The 14,030-nt window shown below is 44.5% G+C and overlaps 2 protein-coding genes across 5 annotated transcripts in view; both read right to left on the bottom strand.

The window, feature by feature from the left end:
- LOC309697527 (uncharacterized protein) overlaps positions 1-14,030 on the bottom strand; it is a 125,953-nt gene that overhangs the window by 10,204 nt on the left and 101,719 nt on the right. The window lies entirely within an intron of this gene.
- The window catches only part of LOC309697605 (uncharacterized protein), a 34,321-nt gene continuing 21,321 nt past the window's right edge, over positions 1,031-14,030 (bottom strand). For 2 of the 4 annotated variants that reach the window (XM_082519659.1, XM_082519660.1), the window contains one exon: positions 7,823-10,933. In XM_082519659.1, the coding sequence (XP_082375785.1) occupies positions 10,908-10,933 (26 nt within the window). In that variant the 3' untranslated portion in view covers positions 7,823-10,907. The other 2 variants (XM_082519658.1, XM_082519657.1) reach the window with 2 other exon arrangements.

Raw genomic sequence — 14,030 nt, 5'->3', positions numbered from 1 at the left:
AATTCTTACATGTGGTGAAGTTCAAGTCTTCTATTATTAAAGACCCAGTGATTGTTTGGGGGAAAGTCACATTTTCCACATAGCCTCTAAACAGATCAATGAAATTTGGGGGCAGACTGGATATTGGGAAGAGCAAGTTCAAGTCTATATAAAACTCCACTGGCTCTGTAGAGGAGACAAGAAGAAAATCATCACAAAACTCTTTCACAATTATGAGAAACAACATGAGAACAAGCACATCATTTATCTAACATGTTTTTGCTTCTATTGAGACATGCAAGACCAGAAGTAGTAGGGAAGTAAAGGGCCACACCTCTTAATTTTTTAATTTAGATTTTTTTTCAGCTCCATTTTCACAGGTGTAAAAACAGTATCTAGCCATGCAGTCCACCTTTTTCAAACATTTATTAAAGGATGGATCTTTCTAACGAGTTCACTAACTCACTAACTACTGGCATCAGCTTAAATACATGAGTTTCCTTGGCTGGGCAGCTGCAGCTGCTCTAAACAAACATAAATGATTAAATTTTGAAAACAACATTGACTGTGATGCAAATGTTTATTATAATGATGAATTATATTCTAAATGTTATTCAAGAAGAAATGTAATAGTATTTGCATATTGCATTTAAATAGTAGAAGCATTTATATAAATCTTGTTGAAATTGGAAATTATTTAAAAACATTAAATCATCGGTTTCAAGTGACCTAGTAAACCTAGTCAGATTACCAAAGACAGTACTATCCTTATTGACAAAATTGATTTGCTCATTTTTCAATAACAAGTGGATTTCTTTTGACTTATTGAAGTTATCATCTCCCTATTTTTTGGATTATACAGGATTCAGATGTTAAGTGTTCATTTAGTGTGAGTGAACCACCTTAAAAATAGTAAGGCTAAGAACACAAGAAAGAATTACGGCATTGAAGACATATAAATAAATCAAAATTGGGATGACGTATATATTTGTAGCACCCCACCCGTGATACTGAGTCTAAATCCACTTACCTCAGTTTGGACCCCCTAGGCGGGGTGTTAGGTTCGTTACAACCTAGATACCACAAAAGGTTCTGGTATAGACAGGAATCAGGGAAACTATCAGTAAACCTTTGCCTGCAAGTTAGACTTAACCAGTAGTAAAAGAATCAACCCCAGACAACTCTTTAACACAAACCAAACGTTTACTGAATGTAAGGGCAGGAAAAAAGTAATGTACAACACACCCTTTTCTTAACTCAACTCAAATAATGTCCAGCTTCATAAACAAATGAAACATGCTGTGTAAATGAAATAATTCCCTTTGAAATTATGTTAAACAACACAAATTATTTTATCACCTCTTGGTAAGTGACTCACTAATATACACTCAAAAATATGCTATATAATCCACTAGACACACAATATTCACACATGGGCCCCACACACACTCACATTCACACTTGTTGCAGGCCTGTTTGCTGCTCACGGCGGACGATGGAGAAAAATCCTCTTCTCCCCAGTAAGAGCACGAAAGTCCAACTTACAGTTCAGTTGCTCGGTAGGTTGCCGTTCACCAGTCCCAAACTAAATCCACTCTCCGCTCTCCCTGTGGACCGGATGCTGTCTCTGCTACAGCGCGTTAGCCAGTCACTGTCCAGCTCTCCGACAGTCCATAGCGGCTGCCTCCGTGGCGCAGCCAAGGAGTCCGGGCTAGCCTTTAGCCTCGGCAGTCATAGCTGGAAACACAGTTTTACACGGTGGTGCGACCGTTGAAACAAAAAGTCACTTCACCCACACTCTGTTGCGAAGCTCTCACACAGGTTAGCTTTCTAGTCATACACTCTTTTGTGCTAGGTAACCTCAGTAAAACTAGCTGAGTCTCTCACTTTGGTTCAGCTAACCTCATGCATCTCTCCATGCCGTTCTCCTCTCTTCCTCCATTGCAACAGATACCAGGTCCCGTTTCATGCTACCTTTACCGGCCTCCAGAAAATTAGAACTCTGAACAATATTTTAACTCTCTTCAGAGTTACATACCATAAAATAATACTTTATGATTAACATAACAGTTTCATTGCTCTAATTACCTGTATTTACCTTGTGACATATTACAGGGAAAATTACATTCAGGGTACAGTTACATCACATAAAATTAACTGTGAACACCTTATGTTACTGTGGCGTTTAAGTCCATGGGAATTATGAGTATCTACTCCCAAATTCCCATCCGGGCTACACCCTCCCCCTTCTAAATCTGTTTGATGCCCCTATCAAACCCCACAGATTTATAAACACAAAAATCTGTGCTTTGTTAGTCCAGCTCTAATTTAACACAGGAAGGGCATAGTGCTAGTGGGTGACACCATGAAGTCTGGCAAGTGTGATCTCGTGAATGTCTATAAGTGCCACTTCCCACCAAAACCCCACGGCTCAAAATCACTACAGGGTGATCTGATGATTGCCCGAGTTCATCATAACTCAGTCTCACCACAGGCCTCTTTAGTCTCTGTGGGCGGCCCACTGGATGCTCCTCTCCTTCCAGCGACATCCCACTCTCTTCGGTTCTCTCCTTAGGGCCAGTCACTGTAACTTCCTCAGGGTCTAGCTGGAGATCTGGAGGGTTATGATCATCTGGATTTCTTTCAACATCTGCCAAATCAGTGGTTGAACTCTCAAGATCCAACACATTTGGCTTTTGACCTCGGTCCCTCAGAAGCTGTTCTGACAGTGACAGAAGGTTTTCACAATCCATGTATGGGAATTGTGTCAGGCATGCATCTTCGGATTCTGACTCTGAAGAAGATATTGCATCTCCCTGATTGTCAACTGGTGTAGCCTTGGCGAGTCCCCTTTGGGATCGAGTGACAGGTCTATCAAACAACTCTGATTCACTATCATTTGGAAGTCTCACTAGATACCCTATGGGTAATAAGTGGTTACGATGCACCGTTTTCTCCACCCCCAGTCCCTTCTCGGGTTTCACTCTGTATACTGGTAGACGGGGAATTTTGTCAAGCACAACATAGGGTGCAGTTCTCCACTTATTCTTCAACTTGTGCTTTCCAGTGACACCAAAATGCTTTCTTGTTTCTCTGATGACTTTTGTCAGCAGCCTCTGTCGCTAAGCGGTAAGCTTGTTGCAAATCAGCTTTCAGCTTAGCTATGTACTGGTGATGTGTCAGACTGCTGTGTGTCTGGTCGTTGGTTCCGAAACAGATGTCCACAGGCAGCCGGGCCTCCCTGCCAAACATAAGCAGGTAGGGTGAGTACCCAGTTGCTTCGTTCTGCGTACAATTGTACGTGTGTACCAAATGACTGATGGACTGATTCCACGCCTGTTTCTTCTTGGGATCCAAGGTTCCCAGCATGGACAGTAACGTCCGGTTAAATCTCTCTGGCTGTGGATCTCCCTGGGGATGATAAGGCGTTGTCGGGGATTTCCGGATTCCCAACACTCTCAGAAGGTCGTGGATCAGCTTACTCTCGAAATCACGTCCCTGGTCGGAATGTATCCGGGCCGGAAGTCCATAATGCACAAAGTACCGCTCACAGAGAATCTTGGCTACTGTGGAGGCTTTTTGGTCTTTAGCTGGAAAAGCTTGTGCATATCTGGTAAAGTGATCAGTCACTACCAGAACGTTAGCATATCCCTGAGAGTCTGGCTCTAGGGATAGGAAATCGATACACACGAGATCTAGTGGCCCACTACTGGTGATCTGGTTGAATGGTGCAGCTCGTTCAATGGTGCAGCTTCTGTGCTTTACGTGCAACACATCTCCCACAATTCCTGATGTACTGCTCAACTTCTGCACTCATCCTAGGCCAGTAGAATCGGTCTCGTATGAGCTTCACAGTCTTGTCCACCCCCAGGTGACCTGACTCATCATGAAGCGATCTAAGCACCATGGTAACATGCTCTCGGGGTAGTACAAGCTGATGTATTTCCTTTCCAGGTTGTCTCTGTACTTTCCTGTAGAGTACTCCATCAGTGATTACCAACTTGTTTGCCTCTCTTTGAAGCAACATGGCTTCTGCCTTGGAGTCTTTGTCGAAAGTACAGGAAATCGCTCCATTCATGGATTTCTTTACAGGAGCGATCACTGGATCATTGTTTGGGGCTTTGATAAGCTCGGCTTTGCTTATCTGGGTCAAACACCCATAGTCAAGATGAGTGGGGAAAACAAAACACTCTGGGAGTGCCTCAGGGGAAACCCCGAAAGATTCAGCAAAGCTGACTGCCACTCCTCCTGCTGACTTTCTACAGGAGATCTGTATGTGGCAAGAGCAGCTAACCACCGATGCCCGGTGGCATTGAGCTTGGCTGTGGTGAGGATATATGTGAGGGGATTGTTATCCGTCCTCACCGTGAACTGTGCTCCGTACAGGTAGTCGTGAAACTTGTCAACTACAGCCCACTTCAACGCCAAAAACTCAAGCTGGTGCACGGGGTAGTTTTTCTCTGATGAGCTAAGCTTTCGGCTAGCAAAGGCAACTTGTCGCAGCCCTTCTGGGTGTTCTTTGTTGAGCACAGCACCCAACCCCTGAAGGCTAGCATCAATGTGCAACACATATGGCTTGGTTGGGTCTGCGAATCAGAATCAGAATACTTTATTGATCCCTGGGGGAATATTTTTTTATTTTATTTACAGTGCTCCATTATAAACCAACATTAAGACAAGACAGACAATACACTAACTAAGAATAGTACAATATAATGCACCAGAACAGGTGCATTTGTAAGAGAATGTATAATGTTCTGGAAAGCTTCTGTACATGCAGCATCCCACCTGTCCCCAAACGGTTCATTTACCCGATGGTAGGTCTTTTCTGGGACTCTGACAGCTCTCTTTCCTTTCTGAGTTGGTGGGTAACCTTTACAGAGTTCGGTTAACGGCTTGACAATGATGGAGTAGTCCTTTATGAAGCGACGGTAATACCCACAGAAACCTAGGAAAGACTGCAGTGATGGGAGATCGGTGGGTTGCTTCCAGCGAGCTACCGCCTCAACTTTGCTTGGGTCAGTGGCAATCCCTTTCTCTGACACTATGTGTCCAACATATGTCACCTGTGGCCTGCAGAACTGACATTGGTCAATGGACAATTTAGGCCAGTCTCTTCCAGTCTGTCAAGAACTTTGATTAGTCTCTGCTCATGTTCTTCCAAAGTTCTTCCGAACATGATCAAATGATCAAGGTACACTATGACCTCAATCATGTGCATGTCTCCCACTGCTTTCTCCATTACTCTTTGAAAGGTCGCGGGAGCTCCTGTTATCCCCTGGGGCATCCTCTCAAATCGAAAGAATCCCAAAGGACATATGAAAGCGGTCTTCTCCTTGTCCTCTTCTGCCATGGGAATTTGGTAGTATCCACTACGCAAATCCAAGACAGAGAACCACCTGCTGCCAGACAAACAGTCCAACGCCACGCCAATGCGAGGAACTGTGTATTGGTCAGGGACAGTTCGGCGATTCAGGGTCCGATAGTCCACACACATGCGCAACTGCCCCGTTTTCTTTCGTGCCAAAACGATGGGGGAAGCATAGGGGCCTGATTATTTAAGACCTTGTATGTGAGGAGCAGGATTTTGAATTCAATTCTGGACTTAACAGGAAGCCAATGAAGGGAAGCCAAAACAGGAGAAATATGCTCTCTCTTTCTAGTCCCTGTCAGGAAAAAAATTATATAATAATGGATTGGATTTATATAGCGCTTTTCTAGGCGCCCAAAGCGCTTTACAATACCACTATTCATTCACTCTCACATTCATACACTGGTGGAGGCAAGCTATAGTTGTAGCCACAGCTGCCCTGGGGCAGACTGACAGAAGCGAGGCTGCCATATCCCGCCATCGGCCCCTCTGGCCAACACCAGTAGGCAAGTAGGGTAAAGTGTCTTGCCCAAGGACACAACGACCAGGACAGAGAGCCCTAGGATCAAACCGGCGACCTTCCGGTTACAGATGCGATTCCCAACCCCCTGAGCCACGGTCGCCCCAGAGCCACTAAGCCTCTGTTTCCATTCAGCTGGTATAGGAGAGTCCCCAAAATTAAACAAAGATGGGTCAAGCTTAGTAGAAGCTTTTGTGTTTGGGCCGGGGACATCAGTCACTACACGCAGGTGTGCAACCACAGTGCCCATGGGAATGGCAGTGACTTTTAGTGACTGGTTGCGCATGAGCACCAGGAACTTGTCTCTATCAAGCATTTTGGAGAACAGTACGGTTGGCTGCACAAGCACACTTGGGGGAAGGGCATGTGAAGCTGCCCGTTCTGTGATGAGGATGCTGTCTCCAATAGTGTGGATGTCTTTGATTTTACAGACAGCTATATGTTCTTTCCCAGCTGGAATGACCAGTGGGCCAGGACCAGTCCACTTAACGTTAGCTACTGGACTGTCATCATCCTTGGCAGACTCAGACATAATAGTCGGTAGATTCTGAGGCTGCTGAACATTCACTTTGGCAGAGCAAACATTCTCCACTCTCACTTTCTTTCCAGTTGCAGAAATGGGTCTGATTTTATGAACATTGGTGCCCACCAAGACAGGTCTGGTATCTGAGCACCGAGGGTCTGGGCACACCAAAGCGAGGACTGGGATAGTCTCAACTTTCTCTCGTGTTTCTTCAGGGAATTCCAATTCAATTTGAATGTACCCCCTGTAAGGATAGCTGGTCTCTGATTCACTTAATCCCCAAATATCTAGGCCCATAACAGAGCGTAAAGGCACATGAGACAAGTGTTTTGAATACCAGCAGTCAAAAATGATGGTCACCTGAGAGCCACTGTCTAAGAGAGCAATGCAAGGTACACCATCTACCTTCACACCAAATGTGGAGGGTGGCCCTACCAGTCCTTCAGGGAAACTAGGCGTCCTGACATTGACAACACTCCGGTTAACACCTACATTGGTGGTGGTCGGTTCTTTGGCAGGACTGGGAGTTTTATTACTTTCTCCCTGCTTCCGTTGAGCCTGAATGAATTTCTGTATCACTTTAGGGTCGTTTTCTGGAGCCTTACACTTGGTAGAGATGTGCCCATCCTCCCCGCAGCGATAACAGAAAAAGTGACTGGGATCTTTGAGTGTTCTTGCTCCCCGCTGAAGGTGCGTGGGAGAACCATGGTGCCTGGGGGAGGGCACCGCAACCCCTGTGCTGGGGTTGACTGACATGACAGAGATCTGCTTTCTTAGCTTCACCGCTTCTTTCTGTAACGCTTGGAGGTTTTTGTCTTCTCCCAAGCCGTCTGCTTCAGCATTCTCTGTGGATGCTGCCCCAGGTGAATGGACACCTGGCACCCCTGCAGCAGTGGTGAGCTCATTGACTTGGGTTTTCAGACCTTGTATCTCAAGTCTGAGATTTTCCACGTGTGCCCCTGTGGGTACAGTAGTGCTTTTGACATGCACGACTTTGTTGAGGTTAAGTCTGCGCTGAGAAGCTTCATGCTCCTCTTCAATGCGGACCTCATTTAACAGCTGCAGAAAGGTAGGGGGATTATCTTTTCGTTCCCTTAAACGCAAACTTAACAGCATCAGGTCAGACCCTGTTGCACCTTTAATGAGCTGATCAAGACGTGCTTTATCTATGAGGGCAGGAGACAGACCTCCCTTTTTGACCACCTTGCTCAGAGATCTCTCCATTCTTCTCAGGAACTCAGAAAGTTTCTCCCCTCTGTGTTGACATAGCATTCGGAAGGCAAAATAGAGTTCCTCTCCTGTTTCTGGTGTGTCAAAAGTATTCTCAATCACATCAATGTATTCTTGAGGTGTTGCTTCAGGGTTACTAAATCGTACAGCCTGTAAAATCTCCAACGCGGGACCCTTTACACTTTCCATTATCCTGATTTTCTTCTCTCTGTCAGGCCTTCCTCTATATTCCTCTATATTCTATATGTATTCCTCTATCATCAGTCGAGCCTGTAGTATCCAGTTCTCCAACTGCTCCTCTCCTGGGGGAGTGGGAACAATCCCTGAGAAGGTGCGCAACCTCCTGTAGCTGCTATTGTCACTGGCAGGTTTAGAGGTATTTTGCAGAAGGTCTCCAACAGCTCTGATGATTGCTTCAGGAGTGGAGGCCTGAAGTATGGCGGCAGGTCCCAAATCAGTTTGAGGTGCCTGCCAGTCATCTGCAACCAGCTGGTCAACTGAACCATCATCCTCCTCTAAGTGGCTAATGATTCTCCTTGGTGAATTGCTGCCATCAGCTAGAATGTCCAGAGGAATGGCTTTAGTATTTACCTTTTCTCTGCATTCACACAGTACGGTCAAACACTAGCTCTGAGGATCATACATACGTCCTCTAACCTTCACACGTCCAAGAACTTTAATGGATTGCAGAGTTCTTTCTATGACTTCAATCTCTGTGTCCTCGGGAACATCTTTAAGTAGTATGGCATGCGAAGGGTTAAGGCCTTCTCCTTTGCACCAGTGCCGTAACTGAGCCATTTCTTGGTGCTGGGTGTGTGAATCTTACTGTATGTGTATAGTGTAACACAATACCAAACACAAACTGATTTTGCTCTGCTGTAATTTACTATAATTTCAAATCACTCTCTATTTGAGGGTTGTCTGGGTCACAAGTTAATACTAATTACTACCAGTCTTGATCCCAGCGGTGCCTCCATTTTATGTAGCACCCCACCCGTGATACTGAGTCTAAATCCACTTACCGTATTTTCACGACCATAAGGCGCACTTAAAAGTCTTAGATTTTCTTCAAAAAGTGCGGCGCGCCCTATAGCGCGGTGCGCCCTATGTGTTGTAAGGAGGACGTAGTAGAGAACACCATGAGAACGTTAAAGGGTGAAGTGTGGGCGTTGATCGTATATACCGGGACAATCGCACATACCTGTATAAAAGAACAGGTATGTGCATTATGCAGGACATCGTTGTTTTAACAACCCTGAAAATGGCAAAGAGACACGCTTACGAAGCACAGTTTAAACTGAAGGCCATCAGCTACGCGGAGGAACATGGAAATTGAGCAGCGGCGAGAGAATTTAAGATTAACAAATCGATGGTTCGCAAATGGAGGAAGCTGGAAAACAAGCTCCGGCAGGTCAAGAAAACGCAGCTGAGTTTCCGCGGACATAAGGCGAGGTGGCCCGAGTTGGAGGAAAGACTCGAGCGGTGGATCATCGAGCAAAGAGCGAGCGGGAGAAGCGTTTCGACGGTCACCATTCGGCTAAAAGCAGTTTCACTAGCTGAAGAGATGAACATTGAACATTTCCAAGGAGGTCCGTCTTGGTGCTTTCGTTTTATGAAACGGTGCCATTTTTCCATCCGGACCAGGACTACGGTAGCGCAGCAACTTCCAGCGGATTATAAGGAAAAGCTGGCCATCTTCCGCTCCTACTGCAGCAAACACATCGGCGACAAAAACATCCAGCCCAGCCACATCACAAACATGGACGAGGTCCCGCTCACTTTTGACATCCCGGTGAGTCACACTGTGGAGAAGAAGGGGACCAGCACGGTAGCGATACGCACAACGGGGTATGAAAAGTCTTCTTTTACTGTTGTGCTTGGCTGCCATGCTAATGGACAGAAACTGCCGCCTATGGTGATTTTTAAGCGAAAGACTTTGCCTAAAGAGAAGTTTCCAGCAGAAATCATCATTAAGGCAAATGAAAAGGGCTGGATGGATGAGGAAATGATGAAAGAGTGGCTGAGGGAGGTGTATGTAAGGAGACCAGGTGGTTTTTTCCACGCAGTTTCACCAAGAGTGGAAGGCAGCGCCGGGCGAGTTACGCCACAATTTGCCAATGGATTGTAGATGCTTGGGCTAACATGTCTGCTGGCACTGTTGTTCGAGCTTTCGCAAAAGCCGGCATCGTTTCCAAGGAGCCGCACGGCACGGAAAGTGACTCTGACAGTGAAGACAGTGAACCTGGCATGTTTGATGGAGATTTAGCGCAGCTGTTCAATTCAGACACAGAGGATGAGGACTTCGATGGGTTTGATTGATGATAAAAATGTGAGTACCAAACTTTGTTTTGCTCCTGCTTTATTTTTAAATATGCACACTTGTATGCTTGTGTGTTGTTGATGATGACGATTACCAGTAATAGAAATGTGAGTAAGGTACCGAATTCAGGTTTGCTCCCACTTTATTTTTAAATACGCATACGGTACTTGTATGCGCCCTATGGTCCAGTGCGCCTTATGTGTGTGTTAAATACAGTAAGGGCACACATAACTGAGACTGCGCCTTTTAGCACAGTGCACCTTATGGTCGTGAAAATACGGTACCTCAGTTTGGACCCCCTAGGCGGGGTGTTAGGTTCGTTACAGCCTAGATACCACAAAAGGTTCTGGTATAGACAGGAATCAGGGAAACTATCAGTAAACCTTTGCCTGCAAGTTAGACTTAACCAGTAGTAAAAGAATCAACCCCAGACAACTCTTTAACACAAACCAAACGTTTACTGAATATAAGGGCAGGAAAAAAGTAATGTACAACACACCCTTTTCTAACTCAACTCAAATAATGTCCAGCTTCATAAACAAATGAAACATGCTGTGTAAATGAAATAATTCCCTTTGAAATTATGTTAAACAACACAAATTATTTTATCACCTCTTGGTAAGTGACTCACTAATATACACTCAAAAATATTCTATATAATCCACTAGATACACAATATTCACACATGGGCCCCACACACACTCACATTCACACTTGTTGCAGGCCTGTTTGCTGCTCACGGCGGACGATGGAGAAAAATCCTCTTCTCCCCAGTAAGAGCACGAAAGTCCAACTTACAGTTCAGTTGCTCGGTAGGTTGCCGTTCACCAGTCCCAAACTAAATCCACTCTCCGCTCTCCCTGCGGACCGGATGCTGTCTCTGCTACAGCGCGTTAGCCAGTCACTGTCCAGCTCTCCGACAGTCCATAGCGGCTGCCTCCGTGGCGCAGCCAAGCAGTCCGGGCTAGCCTTTAGCCTCGGCAGTCGTAGCTGGAAACACAGTTTTACACGGTGGTGCGACCGTTGAAACAAAAAGTCACTTCACCCACACTCTCACACAGGTTAGCTTTCTAGTCCGACACTCTTTTGTGCTAGGTAACCTCAGTAAAACTAGCTGAGTCTCTCACTTTGGTTCAGCTAACCTCGTGCATCTCTCCATGCCGTTCTCCTCTCTTCCTCCATTGCAACAGATACCAGGTCTCGTTTCATGCTACCTTCACCGGCCTCCAGAAAATTAGAACTCTGAACAATATTTTAACTCTCTTCAGAGTTACATACCATAAAATAATACTTTATGATTAACATAACAGTTTCATTGCTCTAATTACCTGTATTTACCTTGTGACATATTACAGGGCAAATTACATTCAGGGTACAGTTACATCACATAAAATTAACTGTGAACACCTTATGTTACTGTGGCGTTTAAGTCCATGGGAATTATGAGTATCTACTCCCAAATTCCCATCCGGGCTACATATTGATGACCCAAGACAAACATAAAATGAAAAAGTGAAAAGGTTTTCTTGAAGATATCAATAAATATTTTGTAAGAATAACTCCAAAGTTGGCTGGTAAAACTATGATCTTTTTTCTGTGTCTGCTGCACCCTGGAATTGCTTTCAGTGAACAGCTTGAAGATAATCGCTTAACATTAATACTAGTGGTGCAACAGATAACAGTTAATTCGTAATCCGAACCGATCCCACTCCACGGTTCGGCACGCACGTGATCCGAAGATTCAAAAAAGAAGAAAAAAAAGTATGTGTATGGTGGGCGTGGTGGGTCTGCCAAGTGATAGTTATGGCCAGCGCTAGCGGTCCAAGTGGAGGAGTAGAGGAGTTTGCGGTATTTAAGCAGCTCTTTGCTGCCCAGTCCGACCAGGCTAAAGCTATTACAAAAGCTACTGGGGTGTTTAGCTGCAGACGGGAGGCTGTATTCCGTTGTGCAAAACAAGGGGTTTAAACTATGATGAACGTCCTTGAGCCATCCTATGATATCCTGTTTGCGTCCACTATAGTGGCAAGATCGTTTCAAGCATGTATGAGCAGGAAGAAATTTAAGTTGTGGCTGAACTGTCCCAGTCATCTTCTGTTGCCCTAACAACTACAAATGGGTGTAGCAACGGAAAGCTACGTGACCGTGACTGCTCATTATATCACAGCGGTGTCATGATCTGGCTGTGTGGCAGGCAGGAAATAGGACCCAAACGCAAACTCACGGGAAAACAGGACTGAACTCAAAATGCAGCTTTATTGCTGACAAGATGACAAAAGATAACGGCGATACAAAATAACATGAAACTAAACTGGGAAGTACTAAGGAACAGACTTACGAGGAAACACACGGAGGGGCACACAGTCATGAGGGAGAACGCGACACAGAACTGAGGGAGACGCAGACATAAATACACAGAGGGTTAACGAGGGAAGTGGGAGCACACGGGGAACACAGGTGACACTGATAATCATAACAAGACACGGCAGGAGTGAACACCCCACTGGCGGGAGACGGGCAAAGTAAAACATGAAGTACAGAGGTTCAGACAGGAGGAGAGAGAGCACGGGGAAAACATAGAATAAACACAAAGAGAGACGAGGGCTCATGAATACACAGAGGGGCACACAGGGGGTAAGAGTCACGAAGGGAAAACACTTAGGGAACAACACACCAGGGCAACTCAGGAAACATGGCCTAAATAAGGAACAAAATACAAAAATACATGAAAACTAAGAATACTGGGCCAACATGGCCCAGGACCATGACAAGCGGAGTGCAATATAATGAGCAGTGTGTATTATTGTAGGGTCTACCTTACAATATAAAGCGCCTTGAGGCGACTGTTGTTGTGATTTGGCGATTTATAAATAAAATTGAATTGAATTGAATGGTAGATACAAAGCCTTATACTGTCCTATATTGAACCATAATTGCTGTTTTTTAAATAATTGCATGGAATGAGTCTTGAGTTGAATGTTTTGAACAGGCAAAAAAGACTTCAATAAGTAAATGTTAATTTTTTAAATTTCTTTTGTTTTTACTAATGTGAAAATTGATCCAATCCGTGACTTAAAACCGTGATCCAATCCGAACCGTGACATTTTTGATCCGTTGCAGCACTAATTAACACTACTACTACTACTACTACAACTAATAATAATATAGTCCTGCTGCAGTCGATTTCAGAACTTGGTGCAGCAGCTCTACAGGTCATTTGAGAGTGCCTCCCAGATGACCAAAATCCTCACTATTTTGCTAAGGGAGAGACACTTCAGACACACTAAAACAATAAGCTTATTTCTGCTTATATCTGCAATCTAATTTGTTCAGTCACTACACAGAGATCATGACAGTGTCACGGTTAGAACCTGATTCAAATGCTTAAAGATCAGCTCTTTTAACCACAGCAGGTAGCTGAAAAAGTTCAACTCTACAAGAACATCGAGTTGATCCAGACCTTGTTAAAAAGATCGGCACAGCTAAAAAAAAATAAAAATAAAAAAGACAGAGAAGATATAAAGGGGACAGAACATGGAGAATATTTAAGGTCATAGATACCCAGGTATAGCAGAACTGAAAGATGTAGTAGTGACAGTCAAAAGAGCTTCACCATAAAAACACTATAAGAATTCCAAAGGATTTGCTCCTGACTCAGAAAGACATTAACTAGGACTAGTTTGTGAAAACAACAGAACATTCATACAGTATTTAGAGAGTTGAAGGATGGGACTCTGTTAGAATTACAAGACTTGGAAAGAACTAAGAAAACTTCAAGTTGCAGTGTTAATCAGATATTTCAGGAATGTGGTTTCCCTTAAACAGACAAATACAAATGACAATGAATCCACATTTTTGCACAGATTTTTGGCCTGTGAGCCCCTGAATGGCCCACTGAATGACCAAATGAAAGACCCACTGACGGCCCACTGAACTGAATTTGGTGGTGAAAAATGTTTGTTATGTTAATTTAAGAGCTGTTAACACTGACTGGTCAGTTTTGACCGGGGACTCTAAAGTAAGGGGATGGGGTGCACAAAACCGGACGGTTAAATAGCGGTGTAGTTACAACGACGGTGATGCAGTTTTT

The sequence above is a fragment of the Aulonocara stuartgranti genome (assembly GCF_965226115.1).
Source record: "Aulonocara stuartgranti genome assembly, chromosome: 3".
Taxonomy (NCBI): Eukaryota; Metazoa; Chordata; class Actinopteri; order Cichliformes; family Cichlidae; genus Aulonocara; species Aulonocara stuartgranti.
The sequence above is the reverse complement of the archived record's forward strand: the minus strand, read 5'-3'. Positions and strand labels throughout refer to the sequence as shown.